General features: G+C 38.2%; 1 protein-coding gene and 1 long non-coding RNA gene across 5 annotated transcripts in view; one reads left to right on the top strand and one right to left on the bottom strand.

Annotated features, from left to right (window-relative positions):
- LOC141757701 (uncharacterized) overlaps positions 1–12,471 on the top strand; it is a 16,240-nt gene extending 3,769 nt beyond the window's left edge. Inside the window, exons 2-4 of one of the 3 annotated variants that reach the window (XR_012591702.1) lie at positions 11,117–11,648; positions 11,785–11,977; positions 12,162–12,471. This is a non-coding gene — a long non-coding RNA (uncharacterized LOC141757701). The remainder of the gene's footprint in view (positions 1–11,116; positions 11,649–11,784; positions 11,978–12,161) is intronic. The other 2 variants (XR_012591703.1, XR_012591701.1) reach the window with 2 other exon arrangements.
- mef2ca (myocyte enhancer factor 2ca) overlaps positions 9,833–19,580 on the bottom strand; it is a 28,869-nt gene continuing 19,121 nt past the window's right edge. Inside the window, exons 5-11 of one of the 2 annotated variants that reach the window (XM_074618410.1) lie at positions 15,827–15,970; positions 15,547–15,730; positions 14,068–14,112; positions 13,256–13,422; positions 12,788–12,917; positions 11,793–11,910; positions 9,833–11,455 (exon numbers count right to left, since the gene is read on the bottom strand). In XM_074618410.1, coding sequence (XP_074474511.1) covers positions 11,128–11,455; positions 11,793–11,910; positions 12,788–12,917; positions 13,256–13,422; positions 14,068–14,112; positions 15,547–15,730; positions 15,827–15,970 — 1,116 coding nt within the window. In that variant the 3' untranslated portion in view covers positions 9,833–11,127. Of the gene's footprint in view, positions 11,456–11,792; positions 11,911–12,787; positions 12,918–13,255; positions 13,423–14,067; positions 14,113–15,546; positions 15,734–15,826; positions 15,971–19,580 lie in introns of both variants that reach the window. The other variant, XM_074618409.1, reaches the window with a different exon arrangement.

The raw sequence follows: 19,580 nt of genomic DNA, 5'->3' as shown, positions 1-19,580 counted from the left end.
TATTATGAGAATATAGTCATATTATTATGAGAATATAGTCGTATTATCATGAGAATATAGTCGTATTATTATGAGAATATAGTCGTATTATTATGAGAATATAGTCGTAATATTATGAGAATATAGTCGTATTATTATGAGAATATAGTCGTAATATTATGAGAATAGTCATATTATTATGAGAATATAGTCATATTATTATGAGAATATAGTCGTATTATCATGAGAATATAGTCGTATTATTATGAGAATATAGTCGTATTATTATGAGAATATAGTCGTATTATCATGAGAATATAGTCGTATTATTATGAGAATATAGTCGTATTATTATGAGAATATAGTCGTATTATTATGAGAATATAGTCGTAATATTATGAGAATATAGTCGTATTATCATGAGAATATAGTCGTATTATTATGAGAATATAGTCATATTATTATGAGAATATAGTCGTATTATCATGAGAATATAGTCGTATTATTATGAGAATATAGTCATATTATTATGAGAATATAGTCGTATTATCATGAGAATATAGTCGTATTATTATGAGAATATAGTCGTATTATTATGAGAATATAGTCGTAATATTATGAGAATATAGTCGTATTATTATGAGAATATAGTCGTAATATTATGAGAATATAGTCGTATTATTATGAGAATATAGTCGTATTATTATGAGAATATAGTCGTATTATCATGAGAATATAGTCGTATTATTATGAGAATATAGTCGTATTATTATGAGAATATAGTCGTATTATCATGAGAATATAGTCGTATTATTATGAGAATATAGTCGTATTATTATGAGAATATAGTCGTAATATTATGGGAATATAGTCAGAAGTTTAAGAGGAAAAATAAAATTGAATATGGGATTAATTGTGCAGCCCTACTTCCTGCTCAGATTTGTATTATGCTGCTGGATCTCTGTGTTTATTTGCATTGGTGTTATTTAAAATAATGAAATGCATGCAGCAGTTGAGCTTTTTGGTTGTTAAAGTGTAAAGTGATAAACTTGAATACTCTTTTGCCTGAGTTGGTTGTGGTTATATCTTCCTGTGGTTTACTGGTTTCCTGTTCTCTGAAGGATGTTATAATAAAGGGAGGTAGAGAACTCATAGTTTTATCATAACTTACTGTATATATGGACAGCATTTAAGAAAGCCTCAACTTTTTACTTGAGTAAATGTACTTTGTCTTATTTCCTCTGTTGTGGCTGTTGGCTTGTTGTGATTGAGAACTGGTTTCTTGCTGAGGTTTTTAAAGAACCAACCGCTCATAAATTCTGCCTCACAGCCTCCGATAGAAACGCAGACAGCTCGTGTTTATTTTTGGCGGTCTGGGTAACGTCCATAGATTGTTGGCCGGGCCGTGTGTGCTCATGAGCGGGATGCCAATATAAAGGGCGACGGTTTCAGCAGGTTTCAGCAGGTTTTTTTGCAGCAGCCGCTCGAAACCGGTCGACTCCGCACGACAACAGAAAGTGTTTTGTGCACGTTTTGATTCAAATAAAGCTTTATTTCTTGGCTGATGTGCACGCAGCAAACCTGAGCTGTGTTTAGAAGTCGTCAAGGACACCATGTGAACTGGCCTCCGGCCCAGATGCCTGCAGAGTACCTTGTGCATATGTGCGTTTATGTGTGCACGTGCTGATGCATATGCAACTTGAACAAATTATTCCAAGCCTGACTTTAGTAAACATTACCTACATACATATATATATATATATATATATATATATATATATATATATACAGTATATATAAGTTCTACATATCTAGTTTTCTGTGTGTTTTGTTCTTCCTGAGGATCATGTGTCTCTCATACCAGCAATTCAGTAATCCAAGACAAAGAGACGACACCTTTCCCAGCCGGCGGGGAAACAACAACAAAGCTTTATCTTTCATGGCAACATGTTCACTCTGCTGTCTGTCTGTCTGTCTGTCTGTCTGTCTGTCTGTCTGTCTGTCTGTCTGTCTGTCTGTCTGCCGTTCTGCCGTTCTGCATCCAGCTCAAACCAGTTTCTGTTTATCAGCCGGACCGACGCAGCCCGTACGGTAGAAGCCAAAACATAGTTCATGTGACCTCTGCTTTGTGTGTGTGTGTGTGTGTGTGTGTGTGTGTGAGTGTGTGAGTGTGTGTGTGTGTGTGTGTGTGTGTGTGTGTGTGTGTGTGCGCAGGGAGGTTTTTAGTTCTCGTTATGCCACAGCCGCTGTAATTAAGAGTCAAGGTAAAACTATAAAGATATGTTTCATAGAAGAAGAAGTGCGTCTTTCTGAGATGTGCACTGACTCTGAAGCGGTCGATTAGTCTCAAGTTCCAACTTGTGTAGAGATAATAATGGATGTGAGGTTTACTTGCAGTCATATACAGCGGTGGAAGAAGTATTCAGATCCTTTACTTGAGTAAAATTACCAGTACAACAAAATAAAATACTCCATTACAAGTTCAAAACTAGGGCTGGGACGATTCACCCATCTCCTGATTGGATGCTATCACGATACTTGGGTGCTGATTTGATATGTATTGCACTAGAACAGGAGTCAGCAACCTTTACTATCAAAAGTCTGGAGCCGCAAAACATGTGATCATTGTGATGAAGGTAACTCAGTTTATAGTCTAAGTATATAGTATATAAGTCTAATGCAGTGAGGACCAAAGAGACAATGTACTACGGAGTATTAGGGCCACACTGAGGGAAAACACATCTGAGATTTACACAATAGAGTCAGAAGATTACGAGAATAAAGTCATAACTTTACGAGAAAAAAAGAAAATAATACGTAAAATTACTACTTTATAATATTATGACTTTATAACCGAAATCTCCGATTTATTTATTTTTCCCTCAGTGTGGCCCTAATACTCCGCCGTACCGCCGTACCGCCGTACCGCCGTACCGCCGTACCGCCGTACCGCCGTACCGTTGTACCGTCGTACCGCCGTACCGCCGTACCGCCGTACCGTAGACCTACAACAATGATAAACAACATTTTAAAAAGTAAACAAAAAAACAGTTATTCATTTCCCCAAATGTTTTTAAAATCCACAGGGAGCCGCTGGAGAGGAGCTGAAGAGACGCAGGTTGCTGACCGCGGCACTAGACCATGAGAAAAAGATGTATCATCCACTTCTAGGGACTTTTACTTTGGAAAATCTCTAAATGAATCCAGTAAATATGTTTGACTTTCAGCCTGTATGTAGTCAGAGACGTCCTGAAGTCAAATATATCAGGATCATTGTTAGGAATTATTTATTACATTTTTTTATCCAGCAACCCAAAAATGAAAGAATGAAGACATTTCCCTCATTTTTAAATATTGCGATTCGATATTACAATTTATTGCGATTTAAAAAATAGATGTATTTAGTATATACAGTTCCATTTGTTAACACCTTATTTTGAAAACCAGACGTAGTCCCACGTGTCTACTTCCTCTAACTTCTCCAAGGTGGTCTCTAGCTCTCCGTCAGCTTCTCTTTATCATCCATGGTCAGCTCCATCGGGGCCGTTTCAATGCATTTAATGCATTTGGTTTGTGACCTCTTTTAATATATGTTTCACCAAAGAGACATTTCACATTCTCACATAATTTAATTTCAATGATTATCTTTAGTGAAATATTGGAAACAAAGATGAGAGAAAAGTGTAAAATATGAAACTGATCCGGTCAGCAGCATCATTTGAAGAGTAGGAGGTGATATAAGAGTGTGTGGCGCCCCCTGGCAGTCAGACATCATCATGTTATAATGTGAAATTATGGCTGTTTATAATAAATCTACTACTACTACTACACAGAGCTGTAGCTGAGAATCTAGAAATACTGAGTCCAGATTCACAGCTCTGAAGTTGGCTGAAGGAGAAATGTTTCACAAGACACAAAAAAATAACATAAAGTAACTTTTTATTAATTAATTTAAATGTTAAATTATAATTTCTGTCGGTTGTGTGTCTCTAAATTATTGTCTAAATATTGCTTTCACAGCCCCTTTTTTAGTTTTTCATTTTTGGGAGATAAACACTTTTGTTATGTATATTTTGAATTGAATTTTGAAAGACTGTTTTATATGACTTTTTCTTTACATACTATACTGTGACTTTTTATGACTTTTAACAACATACTATATTATGATTTTTTATACTATGTATATATATTATATTTTTATATCTATTATATGTATATTTCATAATTTTTTAATTATTTTTATGACTTTAAATAATTTTTTATGGAATACTATTCTAACTTTTTTAATTATTTTTTGTTCGATACTATACTATGACTTTTTAATTATTTTTAATGGAATACTACTGTGACTTTTTAAATTGTTTTTTTGAGGGAATAATATACTATGACTTTTTAATTATTTTTAATGGAATACTACTGTGACTTTTTAAATTGTTTTTTTGAGGGAATAATATACTATGACTTTTTAAATTATTTTTATGGTATACTATACTATGACTTTTATGACTTTTTAAAAAAATAATTGTTGAATACTAAACTATGACTTTTTAAATTTTTATTTAATGCAATATTATACTATGACTTTTTATATTATTTTTTATGGAATTATATACTTTGACTTTTTTAATTATTTCTTAATGGAATACTATACTATGACTTCATGACTGTTTAACAACATATTGCACTACGACTATTTTATGACTTTATAATGGCAAATCACAATACAACTTTATGACCTTTAATGACATATTATACTGACTTAATGACTCTTTATGATATACTATACCTGTTTCATGACTGTGTCACAGCATACTAACTATAATATGACATTTTATGGTCTACTATACTCACTATACTACTATACTCCTACTATACTACTATACTCACTATACTACTATACTCCTACTATACTACTATACTCACTATACTACTATACTCCTACTATACTACTATACTACTATACTCACTATACTCACTATACTAACTATACTACTATACTACTATACTACTATACTCACTATACTACTATACTATACTCACTATACTACTATACTACTATACTCACTATACTACTATACTCACTATACTACTATACTCACTATACTACTATACTACTACTATACTCACTATACTACTATACTACTATACTACTATACTCACTATACTACTATACTATACTCACTATACTACTATACTACTATACTCACTATACTACTATACTCACTATACTACTATACTACTATACTCACTATACTACTATACTATACTCACTATACTACTATACTACTATACTCACTATACTACTATACTACTATACTCACTATACTACTATACTACTATACTCACTATACTACTTATATACTACTATACTCCTACTATACTACTATACTCACTATACTACTATACTCCTACTATACTACTATACTCACTATACTACTATACTCATATACTCTCTATACTCACTATACTCTTACTATACTCACTATACTACTATACTCACTATACTCACTATACTATACTCACTATACTACTATACTACTATACTCACTATACTACTATACTCCTACTATACTCACTATATCTCTACTATACTCACTATACTACTATACTCACCTATACTACTATACTACTATACTCACTATACTACTATACTACTATACTACTACTATACTCACTATACTACTATACTCACATACTCACTATACTACTATACTCCTACTATACTACTATACTCACTATACTACTATACTCACTATACTACTATACTACTATACTCACTATACTACTATACTACTATACTACTACTATACTCACTATACTACTATACTCACTATACTACTATACTACTACTATACTCACTATACTACTATACTCACTATACTACTATACTACTATACTCACTATACTACTATACTACTATACTACTACTATACTCACTATACTACTATACTATACTCACTATACTACTATACTCACTATACTACTATACTACTATACTACTATACTCCTACTATACTACTATACTCACTATACTACTATACTCCTACTATACTACTATACTACTACTATACTACTATACTCCTACTATACTACTATACTCACTATACTACTATACTACTATACTTACTATACTCCTATACTCACTATACTCACTATACTACTATACTCACTATACTACTATACTCACTATACTACTATACTCCTATACTCCTATACTCACTATACTACTATACTACTATACTCACTATACTACTATACTACTATACTCCTATACTCACTATACTACTATACTCCTATACTCACTATACTACTATACTCCTATACTCACTATACTACTATACTACTATACTCACTATACTACTATACTACTATACTCACTATACTACTATACTCCTATACTCCTATACTCACTATACTACTATACTACTATACTACTATACTTACTATACTCCTATACTCACTATACTACTATACTCACTATACTACTATACTCACTATACTACTATACTACTACTATACTACTATACTCACTATACTACTACTATACTACTATACTACTATACTCACTATACTACTATACTACTATACTTACTATACTCCTATACTCACTATACTACTATACTCCTACTATACTCACTATACTACTATACTACTATACTACTATACTCACTATACTACTATACTTACTATACTCCTATACTCACTATACTACTATACTACTATACTCACTATACTACTATACTACTATACTCACATACTACTATACTCACTATACTACTATACTACTATACTCACTATACTACTATACTCCTATACTCACTATACTACTATACTACTATACTCACTATACTACTATACTACTATACTACTATACTTACTATACTCCTATACTCACTATACTACTATACTACTATACTCACTATACTACTATACTACTATACTCCTATACTCACTATACTACTATACTACTATACTCACTATACTACTATACTACTATACTTACTATACTACTATACTTGACAAGGACGACAAAACCACACCGAGATGTTTGTAACAGAGCATGTTTTTATTTTGTATGTTTTTCTGCAAAATACAAATACTACCACGTTAGTGAGTGAGGGGAGTTTGCTGTACTCGATCTCTGACTGTGCACGTAGTTCTTCTGAGAAACGTTGTCTCCAAGTGGCGACAAAAAGGCCAGCTTATGCCGCTAACAATCTCCGTAGAGTATTTATTAATTTAACTCGTGGTTATTAGAAGCACATAAAGAGGGATTGGAGTGTACATCTACAGTACAGAGGACATTCACTCATGTCAAATACAAATGAAATCATCTCATTGGGGCGTCCAGGCAGTCACTAGCCAAAGAATCAAACCAGTTTACTTTGAGCCTTTAGAGGACGAGCTCCTGGCTCTCCGGTCCTTCAGCGTCTTTATTTATATACTGGAGCGGTTAATCCGACCAACAACAGAAAACACACATCTGGGCTCTGCCCTCTTTCATCAGACATCACTGTGTAGTTCATACAGCTGTTTGTAATTAGCGTCGGGACACACAGACGGACCGTCGGCTGAGGGTTCAAGCTCCAAATATACAGTTTTAAAACCAAAATATTCAAATGTGAACGACCTCGGCCTCCTCGCCGTCTCTTTAACATACAAACACTGCAGCTGCTCTGGGCAGGCTCTTATTGTGGCGCTGTTTTTAGGTACAAGGCACAACTTATTCAAAATGTCCAAAACGTCCCGGCAGAGTCTCCGTACACATACAGTTTACTCTACTTAAGAACAATTCTGAGGTACTTCACTGGAGTATTTCTATTTTCTGCTATTTTATACTTCTACCCCACTTCATTACTGAGATTTAGATGAAGGATTTGTAATGAGTATATATATATTTTTACATTTCTTGTAGTTTTACTTCCACCACTGTAAATACTGCATATTTTAATAATCACCAGTAATTTGTGATATAATGTTGGCTGACCTTTTTAAAGGGAATTCTTGTGTTTTTTAACTTAAAATCTCCCTGAATGTTTAATAGAAAATCACCTCTCTGCTTCTTTTTTATTATATTACTGTTATCTTATTAAATAGAGCTGCAGACATCCAAGAATATCAATTTGATATAATAAAGAATTCAAAAACATCATAACACGATATATAAACTTTGTGCAGCAAAGCATCGCTGTCCTGTTGGATATGGCTTTTAGGAGTGCAATCCTCACTCTGACCGCTAAGCTAACGGCTATCAGCTCTCTCTCTCTCTCTCTGTGTGTGTGCATATGTGTTGTATGGAAGCATATTAATGCCCTGATAATTTATTTTTAATCAACTGGATACCAAATTGTGAAATTTAACCACTACTAAATACTTAAATACCGCTACAGTGAAATATTCAAATTTAAAATATGTGAATTAATGTGGGTTGATTTCCATTCTAAAATCGCCAGGTGATTTCTAATTTTGTACTTTTTTATATACTTGATTTTCTTTTTTCATAATTTGGATTTCATCTAAAATTGTATTGAAAATCTTAATTTGTAACTTTTTTTTTAAAAAACGGTAAAATCCTGTTTTTGAAATTGCACAACTTGAATTAATTTAAATTAATTAATTCCAAATTAAAATATTTCAGTGCGACAAATTCAGCAGTATTTGTCGTCATTTGTCATCAATTTGATGTTTCGATTTTTTTTTTAATATTGAACACTTGAATTTGAAAGAATCTTAATTTGTAAACCCTTTTCAAAACTCAAATCATGTTTTTGAAATTGCACAACTCGAAAATTAAATTAAAATTAAATTCTAGATGGCTTTCGAAGTAAAATATTTTAATACTACATATTCAGCAGTATTAAAAAATTTTTATTTAGATACAGACGCATCGTTTTGTGGAATTAAAATTAGCATGTTCCTACTTTAAAAAACATCTTAAATATACTTATTTTAACCTGACAGAAGCACAGATACTTTAGTTGGATTTCATCTCAAATTTTAGTGACGTAAATCCAATTTCAGCAATTTGATTTTTGGAATATTGAACACTTGAATCTTAATTTGTAAACCTTTTTAAAAACAAACTCTAAAATCATGTTTTTGAAATTGCACAACTTGAATTCAATTCTGATAGATGGTTTTCAAAGAAAAATATTTTAAAATTAAAATAATTTAATAATTTAAAAAATATATAAAATATTCAATATATATATATAATTATTATTTAGCAGTATTTCAATTTATTTATTTTTTAAAATTTAGATACACATGCACCGTTTTGTGGAATTAAAATGTACATGTCCATCCTTTAAAAAAAACATCCTTCATTATTTACAATTCATGTAATCCTGTTTATCTTGAGTTTTTGTTTAAACTTGCAGCTTCTCCTGACGGGCTTTTATTTTCATTAAAATCATGTTTTATTTCAGGTGTATGTGAGCGTCTCTGTACATGTCGCATATTTTATTAGAGTTTGAGTATTCAGTAGTGGTAAATCTTTAGTTATTCAGTAACTTGTAATATTGAAATCCTTGCAGCATTTCTTTGCTTCCATAGTTTTGTGTTATCTGGATTGCAATTTGCTGAAAATCACATTTTCTGCTAACACAGCTCTGAAAATGATTCACTAACTCTGAGAAGCGTTTTCACATCAAGTGAAACTTCTTTTTCTCTGCAACCGGTTGCAAATAACTTTCTCATCACTCTGAAACCTCCTCAGTTTCCTCCCATTTCTCTTCATCTCACCAGAGCTTCTCCATCTTTCTCTCACTACACTTCCCCTCTATATCTCTCTCTCTCTTTTTCCACCTGTTTTTTTTTTATTTGCCACACTTGACCTTCCATACATATAGAGAAATGTGCGCAAATATGTTGAACCTGCAACAGGGCGGTCGGTCGCGGACTGAGCGGTTCACGTTCAGAGTACCAGACTTCTTCACTTTTACCTTTTGTTGTTAGTTTGCATACATGTGCACACGTCAATGTGCACGTAACATATTTGTTATTTATGTATTATACCCCCCCGAACACACACAAAACAAGCAGTACATGTACACGACAAACTCTCCAGCCACCTTAGTACAAACACGTACGTATCCTAGACGGACATTTATCAAACTGCTAAAAGTACAAATCCTTCACCTTTACTCCGATTTAACGTACATTTATCAAACATTTATCATTTGTCATGTTGAGTAATAAGTTGGCAGTGGAGTAAATCCTCGTCTCTGATTGGCTGTTACCTGCTGACCTCATTAATAATGCTGTCAACGTTGACGAGATAACACGTTCAAGATATTAGTGGCGTTAAAACAAATTTGTGTTAACTTGTGTTGTATTGGCTCAGTTTTAAAGCTAGAGTGAAGATATGGTATCATATGAAACTACAAAATCTGATGAATCCATGTCGTACTAGCTCGTCGTGAAGGAGGTTAAATAACGCTCCAAAGTTACGCTAAATTTTGGCGAACATTAGCGAGAAATTTATTTTTACTTTTTTCAGACATGTTGGACTTTTCTTCTGCATTTTTCTGACATTTATCTGATTTTTGTTGGACATTTCTTTGGTAATTTTTGGGCCAGTTGGGCTGCAGTTTGCCATGTTATGATTTGAGCATATTGTTTTATGCTAAATGCAGTACCTGTGAGGGTTTCTGGAGGTTAAATAACGCTCCAAACCTACGCAAAATCTTTGGCGAGGAAAAACTGTCATGTCCATTTTTCAAAGGGGTTTTTCATAAAGCAGCATATTTGTCCGCTCCCATGTTGAGTATTAAATACTTGACAAATCTCCTTTTTTATGGTACATTTTGAACAGATAAAAAAACTGATTAAATATTTTGATTGATTGACAGCCTGAATGTTTCTATTCTTCAGTCCAAGTGTAATTCTTAGCAGTTTGATAAATCCCTGCCTGATGTAGCAGAAGTACTTCCTGTAGTGTACACGTTGTAAATACAGCAGAGCGTCACTGTATTCATATAAAACTGTCTGACTCTGCCCCCCCCCCCCCCCCCCCTCACGTACATGTTACCAATAACACATTTAGCACACCCACTCAGTACAATATGATAATAATAATAATAATAACACTATAAGGTAACGTTACTAACACCCCCTTCCTCCCGTCTGGCTGCAGGCCGGCTCCCATCATGTGGCCCAGCCCTCCGATAGCCTCATCCGTTTGACCGACGGGCTGTGGCGCTCGTCCTGACTGGACAGCGGCTGGAGGAGGAAGTTCCCGTGGTGATCCTCGCGGTCCTCGCTGCCTTCGTACGAGCTCCCGCAGCTGGACGCGCTGTCGCCGGGGGAGCGGCCCGCGGCGTTGGAGTATCCGGCCGTGGTCACGCAGCCTCCGAGTCCCGCGTTCATCATGCCGACGCCCCGGTCTCCGGGAGGGGAGGCCGGCTCGGACTTGATGTGGAGGTTCGGATGATGACCGGAGGAGAGGTTCAGGTTGGAGTTCTGGTTCAAGTTCCTGGAGGACGAGAGAGAGGCGAGACTTTTAAAATGAGTTTATGCTTCTCTATCCTCGGCTGTTGTCATTAAGGCTGGGACGATTCGATATGTATTGATAAACCATATTACGATTTATTGTGATTTTCTGCGGTTTGTTTTGGTTGACGGATACGGAACGGATATGACGTCACGTTACTACAACAATAAAAGCGGTAACTTCCTTCTACCTCTAAATAGACTCAGATGAAGCACATATATTGATTCTGGCATTAAAAACCCAGCCCTAGTTCTCGTATTGATGTGTGTGTTGTGATAAATCTGAATTTCCTATCCCTCCCCCTCTCACAGGAACTCACCCCATGTGTCCGAGTGCTGAGTGCTGTAGATTCTGTATCTGCTGTTGCTGCCAGCTCGCTACCGATCCAAGACCAGAACCTCCGAACCCAGACAGAGAGGACAGGTCGCTGAGGAACTCTGAGGAAACAACCAGAAAACCATCATTAATCCGATCGGTTCTTCTGAGCTCGTTGACTTTTTAGAGGTACGTGGTTTTCACAGGACAGCAGCGTTACAAACGTGTGATGATCGGGGATCTACATAGGATAGGTGCCATAACAGAAGTCATAGTAAAGACCCCTTCGTTAGTGAACATGACGAGGTATTCTGTGGGCGGAGCGTTAAGTGGAGGCAGCATGTTTTACACTTTGTTTCTGTCCTAACGTTAGGTATACGAGAGAATCCATGATGCCACGGATTTGCTAAATGTACACCAACAACTACAGCGAGAGAGGATGCTGGAGGCTTGTCCTTGCTTATTAAAACTTAGAGCTTATGGTACTGCCCAATTAAAACCCACCCGTCCAGAGACGATCAGCCCTGTACCAACAAAGAGTGCTCACATGACTGAACACTACTTCAACAATTGCACAATGGTGACATCCAGATAAATGTTAAAAATCACCCCAGTCTTTAAGCTTCCTTTCCAAATGCATCTGTATGTTGTTAAAGAACTATAATAAACAATATGATTAATATTACATGTTTTTGTTGCCGTCTTCTTTATGAAACCTTGCCAAGAATAGACTATTTTATAAAATCAATAAGCCACTTGAGGCTGTGATTAACAGTGATTTTACAACTGCTAGGAGGCGTTGATAGGCACGACGTGAAAAAAAAGTCATTATAGTATGTCAAAACTGACTTTTTTATAAAATTATCGACATACTATACTATGATTGTTTTTTATAAATTCTTATGACATACTATACTATGACTTTTACATTTTTGTACATACTACACCGTCATTTTTCTTTTTCCAGCTCTGGCTGCAGTGTTGTTGTGTTGTAATCACCTGTGCCGTATGACGAGGAGAGCGTAGACGGATATCCGCCCATCACCTGTCCGGTCAGAGACGGAGCAGCGATGGACACGGCCGGAGTGGACAGCGTCTGAGCCGTCTGGGAGTGATTTATTCTCTGGTTCTGCAAGGCAAAGAGCGATCTGTCGTTACACAGCTACACATACTGATACTCAGAACCTCAAAAAGGATTATCAGCAACAAGTACTGAAAGTAAAAGTATTGAGTGAGCAGTTAAATGTGTATGTTGCATTGTACTGTAACTAACCTATTGGAAATAAACCTCAGTAGCCGTTGTATTGTACATATTCTAGTGTAATCTAAATATTACTTACCAGCATCAGATCAAAATCCTCACACTGGAGGGCAGCATTAAAGCACAATGAGCAGCAATAATCAACACAGTGAAATGAGATGAAATGAAAGAGATGATGTTGGAGTAACGAGGAAAGCAGCACTCACGATGGTGGGCATGTTGTTGCACTTGTTGGAGGGCGGCATCAGAGTCCGGAGGTCAGGCTTACGGCTCATGCTCATCTGAGGAGGACTCTTATCCTGCATGTTTTTGGAGACGCCTCCTGGAGACAGCAGCCCCGGGGAGGTGCAGTGGTTACTGTAGCTGCCGTTTCCTGTTGACACACACAGACGGAGGTTCATGTTTAGAGGTAGGCTTCATTATCATGCAACTATGGCAGTCAGTTACCACGGTAATAATAACACGTGAACGCAAGTCTTTACCGCCACGAACTTATGTAACGCATTAAGCTAGAGTGAAGATACCGGTATCATATGAAACTAGAAAACCCAAAGAGTCCATCGGTACCAACCATGTCATACTAGCTTGTAAGGAAGGATGCTAAATATCGCTCCAAACTTGCGCTAAATTTTAGGTTTTTAGCAGTCGCCATCTTGGTTTTTGTCCGTCGCCATCTTGGTTTCTTGGAACCAGAGGTGACAGAGGGGGTGGAGCTAAGTACAACCGAACGCTGAATAAGACATTTTTAGGCGACCAAAACGTTATAATTACTGTGAAAGGGTTAAAGCTCTAAGACGAAAACACGGACAACTCCCAGACCGGACAACGCCATGGTAACGACCTGTCAATCACCAGGTAGCCCCGCCCTAAAGCATCCCCTGCTTTATGGTCTATCTGACTCTAAACGGGACCATAAGTTACTAAATGAACATCATGTATATAATATCAATATAAGATGCTGAATAATGAACCGGTGTAACGGTCTGACTGGAGGAATATAAATAATAATCAGTCTTACCCAAACTGGAGACGACGGTGCTCGGCAGCTCTGAACCCATCAGTCCTACAGACACAGAAGACGTGTTCAGACATACAGAAGACGTGTTCAGATACACAGAAGACGTGTTCAGACACACAGAAGACGTGTTCAGACACACAGAAGACGTGTTCAGACACACAGAAGACGTGTTCAGACACACAGAAGACGTGTTCAGACATACAGAAGACGTGTTCAGACACACAGAAGACGTGTTCAGACACACAGAAGACGTGTTCAGACATACAGAAGACGTGTTCAGACACACAGAAGACGTGTTCAGACACACAGAAGACGTGTTCAGACATACAGAAGACGTGTTCAGACACACAGAAGACGTGTTCAGACATACAGAAGACGTGTTCAGACATACAGAAGACGTGTTCAGACACACAGAAGACGTGTTCAGACACACAGAAGACGTGTTCAGACATACAGAAGACGTGTTCAGACACACAGAAGACGTGTTCAGACATACAGAAGACGTGTTCAGACACACAGAAGACGTGTTCAGACACACAGAAGACGTGTTCAGACATACAGAAGACGTGTTCAGACACACAGAAGACGTGTTCAGACATACAGAAGACGTGTTCAGACACACAGAAGACGTGTTCAGACACACAGAAGACGTGTTCAGACACACAGAAGACGTGTTCAGACATACAGAAGACGTGTTCAGACACACAGAAGACGTGTTCAGACACACAGAAGACGTGTTCAGACACACAGAAGACGTGTTCAGACACACAGAAGACGTGTTCAGACACACAGAAGACGTGTTCAGACACACAGAAGACGTGTTCAGACATACAGAAGACGTGTTCAGACACACAGAAGACGTGTTCAGACATACAGAAGACGTGTTCAGACATACAGAAGACGTGTTCAGATTTACAGAAGACGTCCAATGTTGGACTTTTTTACAACTTTTTTACTCTATGTTTTCGAGGTTGTTTTCTTTATACAATTTACAGTTCGTAATAATAGTATATATACAATAGTTTATAAACCAATTTTTTAAGTAGTTGAGCTTAGAGACGAACACAATAAGGACACCAGGGAAAATAACTTCAACATTCAAAATTGAAATAAAATTAAGAAAAGAAAAAAAAATAATAATAATAATTATAATAATAAAAAGAAAATAGAATAATGATAATTTAAAAAATTTAAAAATAATAATAATATTAATACAAAGAAAAGAAAGTAGTAATAATAAATTAAATAAAAAATAAGTTAATAGAAAAAAACGAACTATTTTCACTTCCTAGCAATATACGTTCTTTCTTTTTTTCTATTTTACGCCTACAGTGTGAGCAGATAAATCGTGAGCTTCGGCTTTACATCGCAAACGCTCTACTCGTACAGTCGGAGTTACACGACAGCATTTCTAACATCGTACAGTGTACGTGCAGCTCCAACAGCAGTGTGGCTGAATATGTGTTCATGTATTCATACCTGCGTTTCCAGCGCTGGAGGGCCTCTGAGGCGACATGCTGTTCCTCTGCAGGGAGGAGTGTGAGATGGGCAGCAGGTTGTGGTTCCCTAAACCACAGTTGATGCCGGGGTGGGAGTACAGCAGGCCGCCGGGGTTACTGCTGGGGAGGGAGACGCCCATGTCGTAGGTGGAGGGCAGCAGACCCTGCTGGAGAAACCAGGAGAGTTCAGCTGGTTAACGTCTCTGAGGAGACCACATGACGGCGTGTTATATATAGATATAAACCCAAAGTGAACGTACACAGAGTCTCTGTCTGTTGATCATCAGGTCGATGTCTTCGTTGATTTTGCGGTACTTGTCGTCGGACTCTGGGCTCTGGCCCGCAGAGTCGTCGGCCTCGATGTCGGGGCTGTCGCAGCCGTTTAAACCCTTTTTACGCAGCGTCTGCACACAAGAAAACATCTGGATGAGCTAAACAGAAAGGTCAATACTCATTTTCTCCTGTAAATGCATGTATACTGTATATACTGGTTTGATTGTCTTTAGAGCCGAATCAATCAACTCACTGATTAGTCAATACAAATGAAAGTTATCTACAACAACAACATTTCTTTTAAGTAAAAATGTAAAATATTTGCTTCTCAATGTGAAGATTTTATTCTTTTCTTTCTCTCATGTGACAGAATTTTTCACTATTTTTGGACATTTCAGCACATTTTTATATTTTAAAAGTATTAGTAAGTAGCAGCCCTTATTGGCTTTAATGTTTCTGTGTATAAATCAATAATTAATTATCTATCTCTCTAAGTATAAACTGTCAAGAGGACCAAACACATAATGTACATTTGATTTTTTTGAATTGCTTTTCTGTGATTTTATTTATGTTTCATGACATTTCAGTTGTTTTATTCTCTGACATGTTTAGTTATCAGCTTTTATTACATTTCATGATCCTCATGTTTTAAAGGTGTTCTGTTTTTATTGTAAAGCACTTTGTAACTGTGGTTTTAAAGGTGCTATATAAATAAAGATTATTATTATTATTAGTAGTAGTCATATTAATATTATTATTAATAATTAATATTATTAGTAGTAGTTGTATTATTATTATTTATTATTAGTAGTAGTCATATTATTATTATTATTATTTATTATTATTAGTAGTAGTAGTCATATTATTATTATGTTTGAATTATTATTGTTATTATTATTAGTAGTAGTAGTAGTAGTACCAGTATTATTATTATTATTATGATTATAATAAATATTATGCGTTTTACTCCACTACATTTATCTGATAACTTGAGTTACTTAACAGATTATTAATACAAAATATAATCAACTAATAAATGCTGATGTATTATTATAGATTAAACTACCAGCAGTATATAAAGGCATTAAAAGTGGCTCCTCCTTCACCAGCTGCAACATGAAAGTTAGAATTAGAATACAATAATAAGAACATTTTGATGCTGATCAAGAACTCTTCTGAAGTCAGTAAATAACAAGCAGCGCCTATTTCAACCACTAGAGAGCGCCGTCTGAGCAGATATCACAGAACACACACACACACACACACACACTGGTTTAAATCTAGTTTCTAATGTGTGTAAACTATATGTACATGTTAACTAACAGAAGAAAGAGTCTATAGCAGCTTTAAGTTACTTTTTAAAGGCAGTTAAACTTGTATTATTGTGGTAGTACTACTGAGTACTGTAGTATCTGAGTACTGTGAGTTGAACAGTACAGTATGTGGTTTGGCTCATCAGTCCAGTCTGTCTCTGGATGACTGCAGCCGGGCTCAGCGGTCGGCCCAGCGCAGCTATCCCAGTCATCCCAGTCATCCCAGTCATGTCCACCTGTTTGGCTTTAGAGAGGAGGAGGGAGGGTGTGAGGAAGAGGAGGAGGAGGGAGGGAGGGAGGGAGGCGGCGACCACCAATACTAGCGTGGCTCCTGGAGGGATGGCCGTAGAAGGCTATTTTTTGCTCCGCAGCGTTTCTCGTCACTCCGGCTTCGTCTATTCAAATATAAAACCAGCTGCAGCTCCTAGTTTCCTCTCTTCAAACAGCCGACATCACCACTGAACACTCGCTGAACACCCGCCGAACACCCACTGAACACCCACCGAACACCCACCGAACACCCACCGAACGCCCACCGAACACCCACCGAACACCCAATGAACACCCACCGAACACCCAATGAACACCCACCGAATGACAACTGAACACCCAATGAACACCCACTGAACACCCACCGAACACCCACCGAACACCCACTGAACACCCACCGAACACCCAATGAACACCCACCGAATGACAACTGAACACCCAATGAACACCCACTGAACACCCACCGAACACCCACCGAACGCCCACCGAACACCCACCGAACACCCACTGAACACCCACCGAACACCCAATGAACACCCACCGAATGACAACTGAACACCCAATGAACACCCACTGAACACCCACTGAACACCCGCCGAACACCCACCGAACACCCACCGAACACCCACCGAACACCCACCGAACACCCACCGAATGACAACTGAACACCCACCGAACACCCACCGAACACCCACCGAACGCCCACCGAACACCCACCGAACACCCACCGAACACCCACCGAATGACAACTGAACACCCACACCCACCGAACACCCACCGAACACCCACCGAACACCCACCGAATGACAACTGAACACCCACACCCACCGAACGCCCACCGAACACCCACCGAACACCCACCGAACACCCACCGAATGACAACTGAACACCCACACCCACCGAACACCCACCGAACACCCAATGAACACCCACTGAACACCCACTGAACACCCGCCGAACACCCACTGAACACCCACCGAACACCCACCGAACACCCACCGAACACCCACCGAACACCCACCGAATGACAACTGAACACCCACACCCACCGAACACCCACTGAACACCCACCGAACACCCACCGAACACCCACCGAACACCCACTGAACACCCACCGAACACCCACCGAATGACAACTGAACACCCACTGAACACCCGCCGAACACCCACCGAACGCCCACCGAACACCCACCGAATGACAACTGAACACCCACCGAACACCCACCGAATGACAACTGAACACCCACTGAACACCCACCGAACACCCACCGAATGACAACTGAACACCCACACCCACCGAACGCCCACCGAACACCCACCGAACACCCACCGAACACCCACCGAATGACAACTGAACACCCACACCCACCGAACACCCACCGAACACCCAATGAACACCCACTGAACACCCACTGAACACCCGCCGAACACCCACTGAACACCCACCGAACACCCACCGAACACCCACCGAACACCCACCGAACGCCCACCGAACACCCACCGAACACCCACCGAATGACAACTGAACACCCACACCCACCGAACACCCACTGAACACCCACCGAACACCCACCGAACACCCACCGAACACCCACTGAACACCCACCGAACACCCACCGAATGACAACTGAACACCCACTGAACACCCGCCGAACACCCACCGAACGCCCACCGAACACCCACCGAATGACAACTGAACACCCACACCCAGCGAACGCCCACCGAACACCCACCGAACACCCACCGAACACCCACCGAATGACAACTGAACACCCACACCCAGCGAACGCCCACCGAACGCCCGCCGAACACCCGCCGAACGCCCGCCGAACACCCGCCGAACACCGACTGACAACCGACCGAACACCTACTGCTGCCTGTTTCAATAAAGACGCCGGTCTGTGGAACTTTGAAGCAGTCCGGAGGAACTCAAGTGAAACACAGTATTAAGATTAATTCCTTTTAACTGATTTGTTCAGCATGTATATATTAATTATTGTAAATCAATTATCAACACAGAACAATAACAGATATTGATCCAGAAACCCTCACAGGTACTGCATTTAGCATAAAACAATATGCTCCAATCAGAACATGGCAAACTGCAGCCCAACAGGCAACAACAGCTGTCAGTGTGTCAGTGTGCTGACTTGACTAT

The sequence above is a fragment of the Sebastes fasciatus genome, chromosome 19 (genome assembly GCF_043250625.1).
Source record: "Sebastes fasciatus isolate fSebFas1 chromosome 19, fSebFas1.pri, whole genome shotgun sequence".
Taxonomy (NCBI): domain Eukaryota; kingdom Metazoa; phylum Chordata; class Actinopteri; order Perciformes; family Sebastidae; genus Sebastes; species Sebastes fasciatus.
This window is presented reverse-complemented; position numbering and strand designations above follow the sequence as displayed.